Source organism: Stomoxys calcitrans, chromosome 2, assembly GCF_963082655.1.
Source record: "Stomoxys calcitrans chromosome 2, idStoCalc2.1, whole genome shotgun sequence".
Lineage (NCBI taxonomy): Eukaryota > Metazoa > Arthropoda > Insecta > Diptera > Muscidae > Stomoxys > Stomoxys calcitrans.
In genome coordinates this window covers 113,126,095-113,145,170 of record NC_081553.1, presented here as the reverse complement: position 1 = coordinate 113,145,170, position 19,076 = coordinate 113,126,095, and the positions used below count along the sequence as shown (strand labels likewise).

At 40.8% G+C, this 19,076-nt stretch overlaps 1 protein-coding gene across 2 annotated transcripts in view; it reads right to left on the bottom strand.

Moving 5' to 3' along the window:
- The window catches only part of LOC106093639 (rho GTPase-activating protein gacZ), a 244,714-nt gene that overhangs the window by 76,930 nt on the left and 148,708 nt on the right, over nt 1–19,076 (bottom strand). For both annotated transcript variants that reach the window (XM_059361585.1, XM_059361586.1), the window contains exon 3: nt 16,844–17,297. In XM_059361585.1, the coding sequence (XP_059217568.1) occupies nt 16,844–17,297 (454 nt within the window). The remainder of the gene's footprint in view (nt 1–16,843; nt 17,298–19,076) is intronic.

The following is a 19,076-nucleotide window of genomic DNA, read 5'->3' as shown; positions in this document are numbered from 1 at the left end:
TTTGGAGAGAAGTTTTACATGGCATAGTACCTCACAAATGTTGCCAGCATTGGGAGGGGAAAACCACCGCTGAAAATTGTATGATGGTCTCGCCAGGATTCGAAACCAGGCGTTCAGCGGGATAGACGGACATGTTAAATATTCACCGTTGTAAAATCACTTCGCGGCTCAAAAGGTCGACGTAATGGCAGGAGGATTTGAGGATTTGAAAGGATGGTTCGTGGACTAAAACTTCTTGAATTTAAAATACTTAATGGTGCGGTTTGATAGGAGTCATTATTTTTGCAGAGAGCAGGAGAAACCAAATAAAACACTTGTATCGGGGAATATAAGCAGAGAAATGTGTAACTAGGATTTATTAGATGCCAACAGCTTCTCTGATAATCTTTACTTTAACTTCAGCAGCCTTGGTGAGGATACTATACCAGTGGCCACCACCGTTAAACAGAAAAACTTCCAATTCTGCAGCATTGTTCCTTGTAGACTTGAGAAGAAAGTGGAAACTGTGGAGGACATTAATGCGACAGTCAAGAGGATCATAAACGCCTGAACAACTCGTTTGAGTCAGCTTTTCCTAGAACCAAATCAAGGGGCAAACAATGACCGCCCTGGTGTACCTAAAATCTGGTTGTTCTAAGGAAAAGTTAGGTTAGGTTAGGTTTAAGTGGCAGTCTGCCATCAGATTCACTTAGACGTTTTCGTCCATTGTGATACCACAGGAACAGAAGAAGGAAAATGCCTTCTACTTCCTACCATTGAACCATCCAGATCGCTTTAAAAAGCCCAATAACTTGCGAATGTTCGCATCCGCTAAATCAGACAGGTTCTCAAAGAAATGAGAACCTAAAGTGGAACTCCTTCTAACTGCTAGTACGGGACACACACACACATAAGGTGTTCTATAGTCTCTTCTTCTTCGATGTCCTCGAAGCTTCTGCAAAAGTCGTTGTTGGCAACCTTCAGTCTGTCAGCATGTTTTCTGATTAGACAGTGACCTGTCATGACGGACACCATGACTGAGACGTCTATTCTAGCCAGTGACAGCAAAGCAGTAGACCTCTTCAAATCTAGATGAGGCCACATAGTTTTGGAATGCTCACAGCCCCCTCTTTGTTACCATCTATCATTCGTTGCCCTTCGGGCCTGGTCCTGAAAACTCAGCATACATGTCGCTAGAGGCATACCCGCAGATTCCAGTATCCCTGGAATGTGTAGGGTAGTTCCTAATCTCGCAAGCTCGTTCGCTTTACAAATCCCTGGGATATCTCTATTGCTTGGTACCCAGAACAGGTGAATCTTGAACTGTTCAGCCATTTCGTTGAGAGATCTGGCGGTTTTTGTGTTCAGAAATACGCTCTCCAGGGATTTAGTGGCTGCCTGGCTGTCTGAGAAGATGTTTGTGTCAATCGTCGTAATGACATTATATCTTAGCCATTCCACCCCTTCCTAAATTGCAAGAATCTCCGCTTGATACACACTGCAATGGTCGGGTAACCTTTTCGATAAGACCAGTTCTAGATCTTTAGAGTACATTCCAAAGCCCACCTCGTTATTTAGTTTACTGATGGTTGTATAGAAGTCAATGTAACTTCTGTTACCAGGGATATCGTAGTTCCAATTCTTAGGAAAAGTCCAAAAGATTTTTCAATACGGCAAAGGGCACGACAGGACTAGGTCATATATAAGGCCGATTTAAGTACACAAAAAGGCGAGCTGAAAAAGTTGAAGAACAAACCCTGGCTGCAATTCTGCAGCTCTGTGAAGGATACATCCGAGACCTTTTGGCTAAAGAAGACTCTACCACCTACACCTACTGTTGTAGGGTACATTCCGGAGACCACCGAGAAGTAGATGTTATCATGTCAGCCTGGGTTTGAATCCTGGCAAGAACATTAAATATTTTTCACATGTGGTTTTCATTTCATTAACGCTGTCGACTTTTGTGAGGTAATTAGCCTTGTAAAATTTCTGTACTAAATGCTAACGACCTGCCGCATGTCGTGCGAATTCTCCAGTAAAAAGAATTTCTTCAAATCGCCAGCACCTGATTATGTTTTACCGTCCGAAATACAAGCTTTGTCCCTGGCTAAGGGAGATAAACTTTCCCAATCGCCTCCATTTAGTGCCTTTATTTCGTTTACCAATAGATTGTACCTGGATGGTAGATAGAGGCCACTGTAGTCCAGAGGTTAGCATGTCCGCCTATGACGTTGAACGCTTGGGTTCGAATCCTGGCGGGAACAACAGAAAATATTTTCAGCGGTGGTGTTCCCTTCCTTATGCTGGCAAAATTTGTGAGGCACTATGCCATATAAAAACCTCACTCCAAAGAGCTGTCGCATTGCGACACGTCGATCTGACTCGACTGTAAAAAAGGAGGCCCATTGCCATTGAGCTTAAACTTTAATCGGACTGCACTCATTGATATGTGAGAAGTTACCCCTGTTCCTTAGTGGAATGTTCATGGGGAAAATTTTTTTTATGGTCAGACAGTCTAAAAGAATTCTCAGTCCTTGGGTTCTCAATGTAGACCCCCAGGCCCCATAGCTTTGATTCATCCGAGTAACATGATCTTCCAGATGGCAATACTACGGTTTCATCAATCCGACACTGTTCCGCTGGCAGCAATGCCTCGCACTTGACCTCAAGTTTCGTCTCAGGTATCGGAAACCTCTTCTATTCCTTCCAGGTTTCCTATCGTCGCCTCGATTATACCGCGATGGTATGACCTCTTCCTATTCGCTATTCATTCTCCCATCGCCTTATGTCTCATAGCCGCGATGGCTGCCTCACACTTAATAAGTATGTGTATGGGTCGAACATCTAGAATAGTTCTAGTGTCCTAGTGGGCTAGGTCCTAATCGTTTCGCCTATGCCAAGACACCATGTTCTTTGAACCTGTTGTATGGTCCTTATGTTGCACTTTTTCTCCATAGCAGTCCAACAAACTACTGAGGCGTAACTAAATATTGGTCTAATCACGCTTCTGTAGTTCCAGTAGACTATTCTCGGATTCAGGCCATATTTAGATCCTACGGCCCGTCAACATAGTGCCCAAATCTTTTTCTCCATATCAGTTCAACAAACTACTGATGCGTAACTAAATATTGGTCTAATCACGCTCCTTAGTTCCAGTAGACTATTCTCGGATTCAGGCTCCATTTCGTTCTTACGGCCCGTCTAATCGTGCCCAACATCTGTGAGCCTTCTCAGTATGCTCCTAAATGTGACACTTCCAATTCAGTTTCCTGTCCAAGATCACTCCTAATTATTTGATCTTGTCAGATATCGAAATCGTTTCATTGAGGAAACGTGGTGCGTTAAATTGGTCAACCTCTGTTTTACTCGTGAATAAGCAGAGTTCGTTCTCTTCTCGGTTAACATTAAGACTCCTAGGTCTAGCCCAGTCGTATGCCGTCTGCAGGAGCCTTTTAGCCCTTCTGCTTAGCTGGTTCGGATCCTTACCTCTTAGAAGTATAATAACATCGTCTGCGTAGCAGACAAATTCAAATCCTGTCATAGCCACAATGGCTGCCCCACACTTAATAAGTATGTGTATGGGTCGAATATCTAGAATAGTTCTAGTGTCCTAGTAGGCTAGGTCCTAATCGCTTCGCCTATGCCAAGACAACATGTTCTCTGAACCTGTTGTATAATCCTTACGTTGCACTTTTTCTCCATCGCAGTCCACCAAACTACTGAGGCGTAACTAAGTATTAGTCAAATCACGCTCCTGCAAAGCCAGGGGACTATCCTCGGATTCAGGTCTCACCAATTCGAGCCTACTGCCCGTCTACATAGTGTCCATTTTCTCTGAGCCTTCCCGGTACGCTACTGATTATGACACTTCCAATTCAGTTTCCTGTCCACGATCACTGCTATGTATTTGATCTTATCAGATATCGAAATCGTTCTATTGAGGAAACGTGGTGCGTTAAATTGGCCCACCTTCATCTTCCTCATGAACAGGCAGATTTCGGTCTTTTCTGGGTTAACATTAAGACTCCTAGGTTTAGCCCAGTCGTATGCCGTCTGCAGGACCCCTTTGAGCCTTCTGCATAGCTGGTTCGGATCCTTTCCTCTTAGAACTATTATAACATCGTCTGTGTAGCAGACAGGTTCAAATCCCTCCTCATTCAGCATCCGTTATAGGTTGTTTCTAGTGGTCACACACAGGAGTGGCGATAAAATGGCCTCCTGTGGCGGGCCCTGTGCCACTTTCTCCCTTATATTTATGTCCTGGGACCCACAATTTATCCACCTGTTCCTTAGCATATGGTTTATCCATTCTCTAAGGATCGGGTCCACTCGATACAGGTTTAAGGATTGGATCAGTGTGTCGGTCCGCAAATTGTTAATAGCCCCCTCGATGTCAATGCATTCCGCCAGTGAGTAAGTTTTGGCATCTTAGGATTTTTCTATTTTATGCACAACTTCGTGCATGGCAGTCTCCGCCGACCTTCCCTTGACATAGGCATAAGGTTTGTATTAGAGCAGTTTGCTGTATGTACTACGATTTAGTAAGGTTCACAGGTCTGTAGGTCTTTGGCTTGGCATATCTTACCTCGCCGCGCTTGGGAATAAATACCACTCTTGCCTCTTGGCAGGCTTTCGCAGTATATGCAATCCTAGGCACCCTGAGAAAATAGTGGCCAGATTGGGCACCAAATAGTCGGCCTCCTTCTGCAGTAACGCCGGAAATATTCCATCAGCTCCGGGTGCCTTAAATAGTTTGAAGATCCTCAGGGCTTCCTTTACCATAAATTCCGTTGCGATAAGACTTCGAACAACCTCATTATTCCAAGATTCCGGTGTCTTCGTGGTTCTCACCGTATCCTGCGGAAAATGCGTTTTCATCAAAAGCCTCAACAAGTCCTCCGTAGTCGCTGCTCTCACTCCCATGTCGTCTACTAAAGTTTCAGTTTGGACATGGGTTTTTAAGACAAAGTTTTTCATCCTGGCGGCGTCATTAACGCTATCGACCTGCTCGAAGAGAAGCTTCCAGGAGACACGCTTTGCCGCTCTGGTAATCTTATTGTATTCTTTGAGCCGTGTGTAGTAAATATCCGGGTAAACTTTTACTTTTTTCACGATACGCTCTGTAGTAGTCTGTGGATCTATTTCACAATGTTGCGAATCTCCCGGGTCATCCAGGGTTTTTCTTGGGCGGATTACCTTTCTCGAAGAGGACAACTTTTTTCGAAAGACTAACTATTACAGATGTAGTTCGGTTGACATTGTCGTCAATGTCTTTTCTGCTTGAACAATCCAAATTATATTGCCCAAGTCTTCTTCTGATTATTCTTCCGAATTTTGTTCAGGTGGTTTTCAACTTATTACGGAAGCAGCTTGGATTCGGGGCTGGCCGCGCTTTTCTAACCCTGTTGTAGCGATGATCTAAGAACGAGATTTATTACAAATACACAAACTGTATTGTTCTGTTCCATCACTAGATCATATAGTGCGATAGAGTCTTGCCTATTGCCTATTATTGAAGGAACCCTCAATGTCAAGAAATGTTCCTATTGTGTATTCCTTGACAGTGAGAGAGCGTACTATGTAGCTGACTATACCATGAAGTACTGTTTTTGTAGACTTGCCCTTGCTATAACAAGTTCCAAAAAAATTCTCACATGATTCCATGTGGTGACCATTCACCATTATATATCCAACTGAATTTCTTTTCCATACAAATTAACCACCATAGACAATTACTAAGCAATTATTTCAATTTTTATAGACCATAGCCTAAAGTGTAGCAGGTATTTATTTGTCAATATCAACTTTGTGTGTTTCAAGAAATGATGGTTAGACATGTTTCCTCCGTCACTTTCAAAATGACACCTGATTGGAATTCTTCAAAATACCAACTCATAAAAAACCTTTACATAAAATCATGGCTTTTTCTTAAATGGTAATGATTAGAATGTAAAATATGTAAAAAAGCAACATTGCATGAGCGCTTATGAGCTGGAACCCTTCTTTGAAGGCAAAATAAATCCATGGATAATTCAAAGACACCAAACAAGTTGTTAAGTGTATTAAAAATGTTTGTAGTCCAAGAATTGAGTTGAACAATACCCACAGGCATGACTTGTCAACATGAAAGACACCAAGATGAATTGTAAGGGGGGGAGGAGAGAGGTGTGGAGTCTAAACTCCATATTAACCATTTTAGAGACGTGAGCTAAAATAATGGAAAAAGACGCCGCTCCTCATTTGTGCATAAGCTACAGTGTTCCAACATTTGTAAGCCACCAGATCAGCTTAATCGAACGTACGGATGGATGGACGGACTGAGAAACAGACAGACAGCCACCTACCACTCTTGACATTTCTAGATTTGGTCGTGTATTTCATTCGCTTGAGCTCGCTTTATTTTACTTTAATTTGAAACAGGTTCTTTTTAATGTTATATATATTTGTTTTTAAACAAAAAAGGCTTAACAAACCTTTTTGTACTCTTAAACAGTGTTGCCATTTTTGGATTTTTAAATACTTTTGAAAAAAATTTTGGAAAAAATTGGATCGCATTTGTCGAGTTCTTTTCCCGGTATCTCTTTTAGGGCAAAGCAGGGATAAACGAAAAGAATACTATGCTATTGGAGCTCTATCAAGCTATGGTCCAATTCGGACCATAATTGAATTAAATGTTGGAGACCATAGTAGAAGTCATTGAATAAAATTTCAGCCAAATCGAATAGGAATTGCACCCTTTAGGGGCTGAAGAAGTAAAATAGGGAGATCGGTTTATAGGGGAGCTGCATCAGGCCATAGACCGCTTCAGACCATATTTGACACGGATGTTGGAGGTCATGGAGGAAGCCGTTGTACAAAAATTCTCAGTCAAATCGGATAATAATTGCGCCCTCTAGTGGCTCAAGAAGTCAATGTCGCAGATCGGTTTATATGGCAGCTATATCAGGGTATTGACCGATTTGAATCATATTTGGCACAGTTGTTGGAAGTCATAACAAAACACGTCACGCAAAATTTCAGCCAAATCGGATAATAATTGCGCCCTCTAGTGGGTCAAGAAGTCAATGTCGCAGATCGGTTTATATGGCAGATATATCAGAGTGTTGACCGATTTGAATCATATTTGGCACAGTTGTTGGAAGTCATAACAAAACACGTCACGCAATTTCAACCAAATCGGATAAGAATTGCGCCCTCTAGTGGCTCAAGAAGTCAAGACCCCAAATAGGTTCATATGGCTGCTATATAAGGTTATAGACCGATTTGAACCATACTTAACACAGTTGCTGGAAGTTATAAAGAAACACCTCGTGTTAAATTTCAGTCTATTTGGATAAGAATTGCGCCCTCTAGAGGCTCAAGAAATGAAGACCCCAGTTCGGTTTATATGGCTGCTATATCAGTTTATAGACCGGTTTGAACCATACTTAACACAGTTGCTGTAAGTCATAAAGAAACACCTCATGTTAAATTTCAAACTAATCGGATAAGAATTGCGCCCTCTAGAGGCTCAAGAAATGAAGAACCCATATCGGTTTATATGACAGCTATATCAGGTTATAGACTGATTTCAACCATACATAGCACAGTTGTTGAAAATCATAACAAAACACGTCATGCAGAATTTCAGCCAATTGTGATAAAAATTGGGCCCTGTAATGGCTCAAGAAGTCAAGATCCAAGATCGGTTTATATGGCCGCTACATCAAAACATGGACGGATATGGCCCATGAAGAAGTATTTGTGCAAAATTTTAAGCGGCTTGCTTTATTCATCAATTTTAGAGAAATTTTAAAAGTCACCTTATCACCCTCAAACCACGAAAGTGGTATAACATTTTGGGGTCAAATAACCTGGGGGGACGCCCCACCCCAAAACTCACCCAAACGGACATGTTTACCGATTGACACAATATTGGTATCAAATGAAAGGTATTTAAGAGTAGAGTACGAGCTTGGTATACAAGTTTTACCGTAAGTGGTCGGGGGGTCCATCACACACCCCCCCCCCCCCCCCCCAAAAAAAATAAACCTCAACAGGACACTTTCGCCGCTTTGGGCAAGATGGGTATCAAATGAGAGATATTTAAGAGTCGAGTACGTACTTGACATAAAAATCTCACCTTAAGTGTCGGTTGGGAAGGGGGAGTGTGGGGGGGGGGGGGGGGGTTCCCCACCTCCCAAAAGCATAATCAAACAGGAAACTTTTACCGCCTTGGGCAATATGGGTATCAAATGAAAAGTATTTAAAAAGTATTTTAGAATACAAATCTGACTTAAACATTTATTTCTTGGTGCCTGAGGGGCCTCTCCACCCCCATTGGAATAATGTGGATATTAAACAAAATGTATTTGAAAGTAGAGTAAGAATCTGATATAAAAATGTATTCCTTGGTGTATGACGCGCCTCAACACACCCCAAAACCTCTCAACAGGACCAATTTAACGATTGGGATAATATGGCTATCAAATGAAAGGAAGTTGGACGTTGAGTACACATCTGTTTGGGCCAAGGTGTCCACGGGACCTCCCCAACCTTAAAAACCCCAAAACGGACATGAACAACGTCACAAAATGGGTATCAAATGGAATTTCTTTGGGAGTTGACTACGAATCTGCTATACACATTGGCAGAGTCCGGGATCGGCTCACCCACTAAATACCCTTAAATAGGACGTATAGTTCGATTGGGATAATATGGGAATTAAAAGAAAGGTCTATGACAGTAGACTTCGAATCTAATGTTTATATAAAGATCCAAGTATCTGGGTCACGTTTTGTTCAGCAGGACATGTAAATCGCGACAATAAAGGACTCAAATAAATGGTATTTAAAGTCGGGGTGACCGACCCTTTTATCCCAATATAAACAAAACCCAACTGTCGTATAAGACGACTGAGAACACATTGTACACAAAATGAAAGGACGTGTCAGAGGGAAATCCCCCTTCCTTTATCCTACCCAAAACAAAAAAGCAATTAAAAATAATATAAGGCCCATCAGAATAGAATAGAACAGCAATAAAAGGTCTTTGGTAGTAGAGTATACTTTTTGCCCTCAAATTGGGAATAACACAGGAAGGACATGCGGATCTTTAAAAATGTGCTATTTGAGGTGGTGGCTTTGAAATATGTTTTTGAAAGTAGATAGGTTAGGTTAGATTAGTTATGACTGAGAACACATTGTACACAAAATGAAAGGACGTGTCAGAGGGAAATCCCCCTTCCTTTATCCTAACCAAAACAAAAAAGCAATTAAAAATAATATATGAAGGCCCATCAGGATAGAATAGAACAGCAATAAAAGGTCTTTGGTTGTAGAGTATACTTTTTGCCCTCAAATTGGGAATAACACAGGAAGGACCTGCGGATCTTTAAAAATGTGCTATTCCAAGTGGTGGCTTTGAAATATGTTTTTGAAAGTAGATAGGTTAGGTTAGATTAGTTATGATTTCCGTGCTACTTACAAAATCCTTAATTATTTTCCATGTCACGCCCCTAAGTTGGTTCATGTATGGTATTGTGTCAACACCTAAGTACCGGTATCTGTTAGACACGAAAGCCGGACAATGACAAAGGAAATGCTCCAACGTCTCTTCATCTTCCCGGCTTGTCCAACACATGCTATCATTTGCCGCACCGATTTTAAATAGTGAGCTCGTAGTCCTATGTGCCTCGTTATGATACCAATAGATATACTGATCTCCTTCATACTTCCTCGTCTTCTCACAATCAGGACCACTCATAGGATTTTCGCCGTCCTACCGACCGTTTCGCTGTTTCACAGGGTTGTATTCGTCGCCCACGCCCCTAACTCGGACTATGGAGACCCGAAAGGCTTTGGGTTAACCTCTGGCCTTCACCCCCAAATACTTTTTATAAAAATAAATTAAAAAAAAAATTTTCTTCTAAATTTCTTATTACAACCGAAATTTTGAAGAAAAATTTCTAAGATCTTTGTAAGCCATTTTCCCATGGCAACTCTAATCGTAAATTCATAGTAAATATTTCTAACAAGAAAAGTTAGAGAAAAAAAATAGACACAAAAAATTAAAGTAAAAAAATGCTAATACTGACTGCATTGTGACTTCTACTTAGCTATGCTGCTGCTGCTGCTGATCGCTGACGTTTTGTAAAAAGTGAAAGGTTAAAAACTCGTTTCATCTTAGATCGGACAGCAGGAATTGCTGCCAACTTGGTTAATGTTTGGGTAGGTTTAACTGGCTGGCCTCCGAGAGCCCACCCGTGCCCACTGACATCAAAACCGTCGTCAACATTACCATTACCATCACCACCAGCGCCGCCAACAACTTATCTCCCCAAGAATAATTAATATGAATCAAAAACAACAACAACAAACAAACCAAAAAAAAAATAAAAGGAAAAAATTATGATAATAATAAAAAAAAGATTAGATGGAGATTAAAAATGTTAAATTGTTTATTAACTTTCTTTTAACAGGTCATCATCGTGGTAATGTCACATGGTTGAACTGTTTGTTAATGGCGCTGAAGATGACGACGACGATGATTTGGGCTTTGGTGTTCGCTCAACTTTTCCAGCACTTGACCAAAACTCTTCTACGTATAGCCATCAGCATGAGGCAAAGGTCGATTTCCATATGCATGGCTTCCATGGAAGTGCTGTGTGTTTGTAATTAAATCACCTTGGTAAGAGGAGAAGGTTGATGGCGATGGTGATGTCGTCGAGATGAGATCATGCACTTTGCTTTAATTTATAACCATGAAATGATCACTGACAATGAGTGAGAAAATAAACGAATCAGTGATTCGCTGCTTACGCTGGAGGGTGAAGGTACCCTACAGCCGAAAAGATGGATAGCATGTGGGTTTCATGGCAATGAGGTTAGAGATAGGATATCACAAGATATCCCGCAGATGGGGTTTCTTTCAACCCTTCTATGGTAGAGCTGGAAAAATATCGATGGCACTATCGATACTATCGATATTTAATTTTTTGACAGAATATCGATTGATATTCGAAATTAGACAAAAATAAGCAATCCTTTAAGATAGGATGCGCCTATAGAGGGCGCAATTTTCATCCCTTCAGACTAACATTTTGTACCATGATTTATCTTATGACTTCCAACTGACCTTATCAACCTTAATTTTATTTGGTCTGTGCATTGATATTGCAAATTTGCCCATGAACATTCCATTGAGGGACAGAGGCAAACTTCTCACATATCCATGAGTGCTGTCCGATTCTAGTTTTAGATCAAAGATAAGGGACCTCCATTTTATAGGCGACTCCGAACGGCGTGCCGCAGTGTGACATCTCTTTATGGAGAAGTTTTTACATGGCTGCTATACCAAATGGTACAGTACCTCCCGCTGAAAATTTTCATGATGTTCTCGCCAGGATTCGAACCCTGGTGTTCAGCGTCATAGGCGGATATGCCAACATCTGCGCTACGGTGGCCTCCTCTGCATTGATATTGCTTCTATATAAATCGATCTCCTGATTTGTATGTCTCATTTTCATGAGACTGGGAAATTAACGATAGTATCGACACTATCGATAATTTCTATTAAAACTATCTAAAATATCTAATGTGTCGATTATCGCTAGTTTTCCAGCTCTATTCTGTGGTTGAATACTGCTAAGAACCCTCGTTGTTGTTCTCAAACATTCTATGAAGGCAGGCCTAGAGATGGTTGGGAATGGCATATAACCGAGCCAGGCCAAGGGTTCCTAAAGTTCTCACCATCCTCGATACATCGATCTCAATATCGGATACAGTTACATACTTGAGGAAAAAACGAATCAATGATTCGCTGCTCATGGTGGGAGGGTGAAAGTACCCTACAGCTGAAAATAAGGATAAGATGTGGGTTTCATGCCATAGAGGTTACAGAAAAGATATCGCAAGACATCCCGCTGGAGGGTATTCTTTCACCACGGCTATAAACAGTCTGCCGAGAACCCTTGTCGTTGAGGGATTTGAACGAGCCTGTTTCGCAAGCAATGTTGTAGTATTTCTGAGGGACAGGGATCCAAATAATCTATGTAGGCAGGCCCTGAGATCGTTGGGAATGGCATATAACCGAGCCAGGCCAAGGGTTCCAAAAGTTCTCACCATCCTCGATACATCGATCTCAATATCGGATACAGTAACATACTTGAGCGAAAACCCAATCAGTGATTCGCTGCTCATGGTGGGAGGGTGAAAGTACCCTACAGCTGAAAATAAGGATAAGATGTGGGTTTCATGGCATAGAGGTTACAAAAAGGATATCGCAAGACATCCCGCGGGAGGTACTTCTTTCACCACGGCTATAAACAGTCTGCCGAGAACCCTTGTCGTTGAGGGATTTGAACGAGTCTGTTTCGCAAGCAATGTTGTAGTATTTCTGAGGGATAGGGATCCAAATAATCTATGTAGGCAGGCCCTGAGATCGTTGGGAATGGCATATAACTGAGCTAGACCAAGGGTTCCTAAAGTTCGAGGTTTCTCAAAGTTCAGCCTTCATAGATTGATCGATCTTAATATCAGGTTCAGTTACATACTTGGGAAATGAACTTGGGTACGAAACTGACCTGGGATTAGCACATTCACGAGATTACGGAAAAGGCTCGTAGATGTTGGTGGAAAATTCCGTGATTATTGGGCAAAAAATGAGATCTCCGCCTTGATTTAAAATAAAAGATAGACGTATAATCGGAACAAAAAAGACAGACGGACATATATTAACCACATCAGAAAGAATTTCTAAGTTGAACCTTACACTGAGTTGAACAATACTGAGCTGAACTACACTGAACCTTACACTGTACCCTGCGCCACAGCTGTGGTTTAACCATAAATGTATAAACCTGAACCTACGAATTTCAATTTAAGATTATTGAGATCCAAAGAAAAACAATGGAAGGTATGCGTTTCCTTAGCGAGGACACCATGCGGAAGAGCCATAGGCTTAAAATCGGGTATAAATCCCAAAATCGTTCAATTGATAATAAAAGTGCATCGCTAGTAAGCTAGACCGCAATAGAGAAGAAGTGCAGTATAGGAACACTACAACAGATCTAACGGACATATTGTCTTGGCGTAAGTAGCGCTTTGAGAACAACGCTGACTAGGGCGATAGAAACGATCTTGAACATCAGCCCCATAGACATACAAAAACCAGCTAATGCGACTAAAAGACTAAAGACAATGGGGGAATGGATTTGTGGAAGAACAAGATGTAGCAACATTATGAAGTGGCACATAGGTCAATACGAGAAACCATGTATGGTACATACGATTTCAATTTCGTATGCAGTTTAGTACCTGGGATTGATCTTGGGTAGGAAACTGAACTGGAAGTACCGAATTCAGACCGGAGAAGGCTAATAATAGATGTTGTTCACTATATATTGGGTTGCCCAAAAAGTAATTGCGGATTTTTTAAATGAAAGTAAATGCATTTTTAATAAAACTTAGAATGAACTTTAATCAAATATACTTTTTTACACAAGAAACAGTCGATAACTGACAGAAGAAATAATGCAATTACAGAGTCACAAGCTGTGAAAAAATTTGTCAACGCCGACTATATGAAATATCCGCAATTACTTTTTGGGCAACCCAATAGTTGTACCATAGCCTCGAAATTGGTACTGAATTGCTTGATGTTTAATTAGCCCTACAAGGGCCAAACGTTTGCCCCTGTTCCTTAACGGAATGTTCATGGGCAAACTTGCATTTTTCACTGGCCCAACGAAAGTGTGGTCAGGCCGATTCTGACATAACCATCAGTGGACCGCAATAGAGTGGAAATTCAACGTGCGTGCGTCCAATGGACATGTTGTCATGGCATAAGTGGAGCTTAGTCATGCTGGTTAAGTCGCTAGAGGCAATTTTAAACATGAGGCCCATAGACCTACAGATAAAATATACAGCAGTTCTCGCGGCTAAGAAACTAAAGAAGACGGATGAAAGAGCAAGTGAAAGTGCAGTAGGATAATAACACTTGGCTCCTGATTTTATATAACAATTTTGTAGTCTACTTCCTAATACCTATAACTTAGGTCCCATATTGTACCGATCGGTCTATATGCCCGTTTCGGGGGCTTAGGGGTAGGGCATTCCCCCTAGGTATTTATCCCAAAATTAAATAACTGATTTGTGTTTTTGGGTATCCATCTCTGATATATCGTAAAATATGGGGTCTGGGGTGGCGCGATTAGTATAGAAGGAAAAAAAATCTTGATAGGCCCTTCGCGTTTCTGATTCTAGGGATTGTACTGAGCAAAAAGCCCACTAGAACATAGACTTATGTGGTTTCACAGGACCAAAACTGCAAATGCTTTTGCGATGAACTAGAGAGTTCTTAATTATTATCTAGGCTGCTCACTTATTAGTGATTAGGTTAAAACATATAAACGTTTAATGGTAAAACAGTCTGATGAGGCCCCTGGTAAGACCGAAATCGCGATTACTGTAGTCTGCCCAATGCATTTTGCACACTACAGTTTCTTATACCCACCACCATAGGATGGGGGTTATGCTAATCTAGTCATTCCATTTGTTATTCCATAAATTATATATGTTCTTGATCGTCTTGACGGACGGAAATGATTTAGATATTCTTTCGAACACGAGGAGTTAAAAGGGTTCTTGCGGATCTCGATGTTAATAAATTTCCGGGCCCGAACGGTATATCAACACTTGTCCTTTGTAAGTGTTCTTCGACGCTTGCTCGTCCACTGCACAACCTTTTCAACCTTGCTTACCGTGCAGTAGTTTTCCCGGCGCGTTGGAAGGTTGCGAAAGTTTTGCCCATCCCCAAAAAGGTGCGGCAAACAACCTGTATATCGCAATTGGTCCTGCGAATTACCGGCCAATTGCGATATACTCCGCGCTCTCTTAAGTTACGGTGAGTATGGTTGACCATCATCTTGTCAGATACTTAGAGTCCAATGGCATTCTTAGCGACATACAGTATGGGTTTCGCAGTTCTACGGGAGACCTAATGGCATTTTTGTCGGAACGATGGAGTCGCTCTATCCACCAGTTTGGCATTTGATAGGGTCTGGCGCGGAGCACTTTTATCAAAGCTTGTCGCCTTTGGAGTCTGTAATAACTTCGTTCGATTTATATCGAGCTTTCTCAGAAATCGCACTATACGAGTTGTTGCAGATAGGTTCTCATCCGATGAGTTTACATTGACCGCAGGTGTGCCACAAGGCTCTGTCCTTTCCCCTTCCCTTGTTCTTATTTTCAATGACGATGTATTGAGTCAGACATCGAATCCAGTCTACTCATTTGCCGATGACAGTAGTCTGTGTCATTCATATTCATTTGACCATTGGCCCAGTCCTCAAGAAATTGTGGACAGAAGGCGCATTTTGGATGAGACGCTCTCCCAGCAATTGTTGGCCATTTCTGAGTGGCGTAGAATGAACAGAGTAAACTTTAACCCACAGAAGACGCAGTGCTGTTTCTTGTCTCACAAGCGATTCACTGACTCATTACAATCGTCGGTATCTAGCGACGGTATAGATATTGAGCAGTCAGATGCTCTTGATGTTCTGGGTATGAAGATACAATGTGATGTCCGTTGGTCAAAACACGTATTCGAAGTGTCGAAAGAAGGATTCAAGTGTTTGGGCTTTCTTAAGCGGTGTAGGAAATATTTCACCTCTTCTGATCTTCTCAATATCTATACTACCTACATCAGGTCGAGGAAGGCATATAACTCTTATATATGGGCAGAACCTCCAAAATAATCCTTGGAGCTACTTGACCGGGTTCAAGGGAGAGCGATGGTGATGATTGGGGACAATAGAGTATCTAACTCTATTGCTTCTCTTGAACATCGTCGGAATGTGGGTAGTGTTGTATTTTTTCTGGCGTGTGTTGCAGGGATATTCGTCTTCTTATCCCTGACGTTAGGATGTTCACCAGGAATACAAGACTCACATCCAGTAACTCACACCCATTTGCAATTGATTGGTCAGTCGACCGAACCATGCAATAGCGAGAAAATTCATTTGGACATAACTAGATTGCTTACAATTTTCGATGACCAAGAATATAGTTATATACCTTATAAGGTCGGAAATGTATATTTCGAAGTGTTATAAACAGAACGACTAGTCTAGTATACCTATGGTGGCTGGTATAACAAATCTAAAGCACTTTTTACTATTTGTTACCATTAACATGACAATGTGAGAAAAAAAATCGTATAGAAAATAGCAATTAATTCAAATCTCTAAGTGCAGAATTAGAATAACAATAGTTGCTATTGCTCGCATTTCATTCACACCAACCCAACGGTCGTAAATTTGATGAATGCTGTTCGCACCACAAAAGAACTGATCTCCAAAAGAATGCATAATTAATTATAAGCCTCACAATAATGGGGCTCCATTCATAGTTGGGCAAAGTGTTGAGTAACCATCTAATCACAGCTTTAATTCGCTGGTTTGTTTAGAGTCCAAAAATGATTTTTACTTTGGTTTTTCTCAACAAAATTGGCATTTTGCGGCACAATGCTGTTAGCTCTCTCTGTCTCCTCGCAAATGGAAATTTATGGAGCCTGCATTCACAAGATTTGTTTTTTTTTTCTTCAAGTGGTTGGAAGACAAAAAACTTTAAACACCCAGCAAAACTGAAATGTCAAAATCATAAACCATTGTCTTAACAGACCTTTTGCACTGTTGATGGTTTAAAGTTCAGAAAAAGAGTCAGAAAATCCAAATATACCAAAATTGTGTTTAATTGTTAGCCTCTTGCAAATGAATATCATCGAAAGGAAGTTGCCTATAAATTAGTTTGAATCAAAGAAAGCCCTCATTTTTTTTAAAGAGTTTTATATGCAGATTTAAGAGAAGGGGAGTTGGAGAACTTACCATTTCTTTACGCAACGTTGCTATTTGATTGTCCAATTTACTGCCCGGTATCGCGGGCGGTATTTCTGAGATGGTCTCATTACCATTTATTTCTTTTAGAGGTGTTGTCGTTGTTATTGTTGTTGATGTTGTTTCTGTTACGGAAGCGGAAGCGTTTGCAGCATTTGCTGCAGTCGTTGTCGTCGTCGCCGCCAGTGATGACAGCGCTGTTGAATTGCTTATTTTGTCACTTGTTGTATCCTTATTGTTATTGGTATTATTGTTATTATTGCTGTTGTTGTTGATGTTGTTGCTATTTTCTTTTTGGTTTTCCATTTGCTTGAATTCATTATTTTTGGCATTTCTGGCCATTTCGGTGTCCACATCACTTATGAGACCCGAATCAGATGCGAGCATTTTATTAATGCCGCTTAAACTTTTTGGCAAGGGCGGCAAATCATTGATGGACATAATTCTGCAAAAGGAAAGGTAAATAAAACAGCCAGTTAGATTCCAATATAGTAAATACATACATACATAAATATATTTTTAAGAAATAATGGTACTAAAAACATGGGAGCTTTATCAAAATACAGTCCCATATACTTCACCTAAAAATAATGGAATGGTTAGGTTAGAAATAAAGGGCGCAGATATTAATCCGCTCCATGCCACTATGGACATACACCTAAGCCAGTAATCGGCTTGTTGCGTTAAGTTTGGCCGTGCCGAAGTTTAAGTTTGTCCGAGCCGAAATTTGGATACCCACCACCAAGGATATAATAATCATCCTATTTTTTTAAAACTCCTCTACTATATGCGTAGTAAATAGGGGCTGATCTCGAACATATTTTATTCAGGTTCCGAGATATCATATACAAGTAAAATTTTCAAACCATACATCTGATTTTTGTGGGATTAAGACCCTAAATTGGAAGATCGGTCTATATGACAACTATACCTATATGGTCTGATCTGACTCATATTCGGGTCGGATGTCGGGAGGCTTAAAACAACTCACCATTTCAAATTTGAAGCTGTTATGAGCTTTAGAAACTTAATGGGCAGATGGCGTGTAGCTTAAAACTACTGACTGATTAGAATTTCGGCGAAATCGGGTAATAAATGCAGCTTTTATGGGCTTCGGACCCTTTATCGGCAGATCGGTCTATATGGCAGCTATATCGAAATAAAGTCCGATCGGAACCATATTTAGGTTGGATATCAGGAGGCTTTAAACGTTTCACTGTTTCAAATTTCAGCGAAATCGGATAAAAAATAAAACTTTATGGGCTTCAGACCTTTTAACGGCAGATCGTCTATATGGCAGCTATATCTAAATAAAGTCCGATCGAAAACATTTAAAGATCAGATGTCGAGAGTCTTAAAACAACTCACTGTTTTAAATTTCATCGAAGTCGGATAAAAACTAAAGCTTTTAGAGGCTTGAGACCCTTTATCGGGAGATCGGTCTGTATGGCAGCTATATCTAACTATAGACCGATTTGAACCATATTAAGATCAGATGTCGGCAGGCCTAAATCTCCTCACTGTTTCAAATTTCATCGAAATCGGATGAAAAATAAAACTTTTATGGGCTTGAGACCCCTTATCGGCAGATCGGTCTATATGACAGCTATATCCAAGTATAGGCCGATCTGAACCATATTTGGGTCAGATGTCGTGAGGCTTACAGCAACTCACCGGTTTCAGCGAAATCGGAAAAAAGTAAAGCATTTATGGGCTTTAGACCATTTATCGGCAGATCGGTCTATATACCAGCTATATCCAAATATGGTCCGATTTGTCCCGTTCAAGAACTTAACCAGCGTGCATCAAAAAGGCGTATCTGTGCCAAATTTTAGCTCAATATTTTTGAAGGCTATAGAGTGATTACAACAGACTGACACGGATATCGTTAAATCATTTTAGAATTTTACGACGATCCGAAATAAATAAACTTTGTAGGGTCGTAAATTGATATTTCGATGTATTGCAAACAGCAAACATTGATATTTCGACCAATGCCGTGAGGTTAAGGGGCCTTTCTCATTGGTGTTGTGGCGGATACGGACACAGTGTTATCCTTGATACAATATTCGATGTTCCAGACAATGTGGATTACAACCTACCTGAGCTGCTTTTTGATAAAAATTATTGTGCCACTATTCCTAATAGAACCGATTGGAACTACGATATCCCTGGTAACAGAGTTACATATACATCTATACGGATGGTTCCCAACTAAACGACC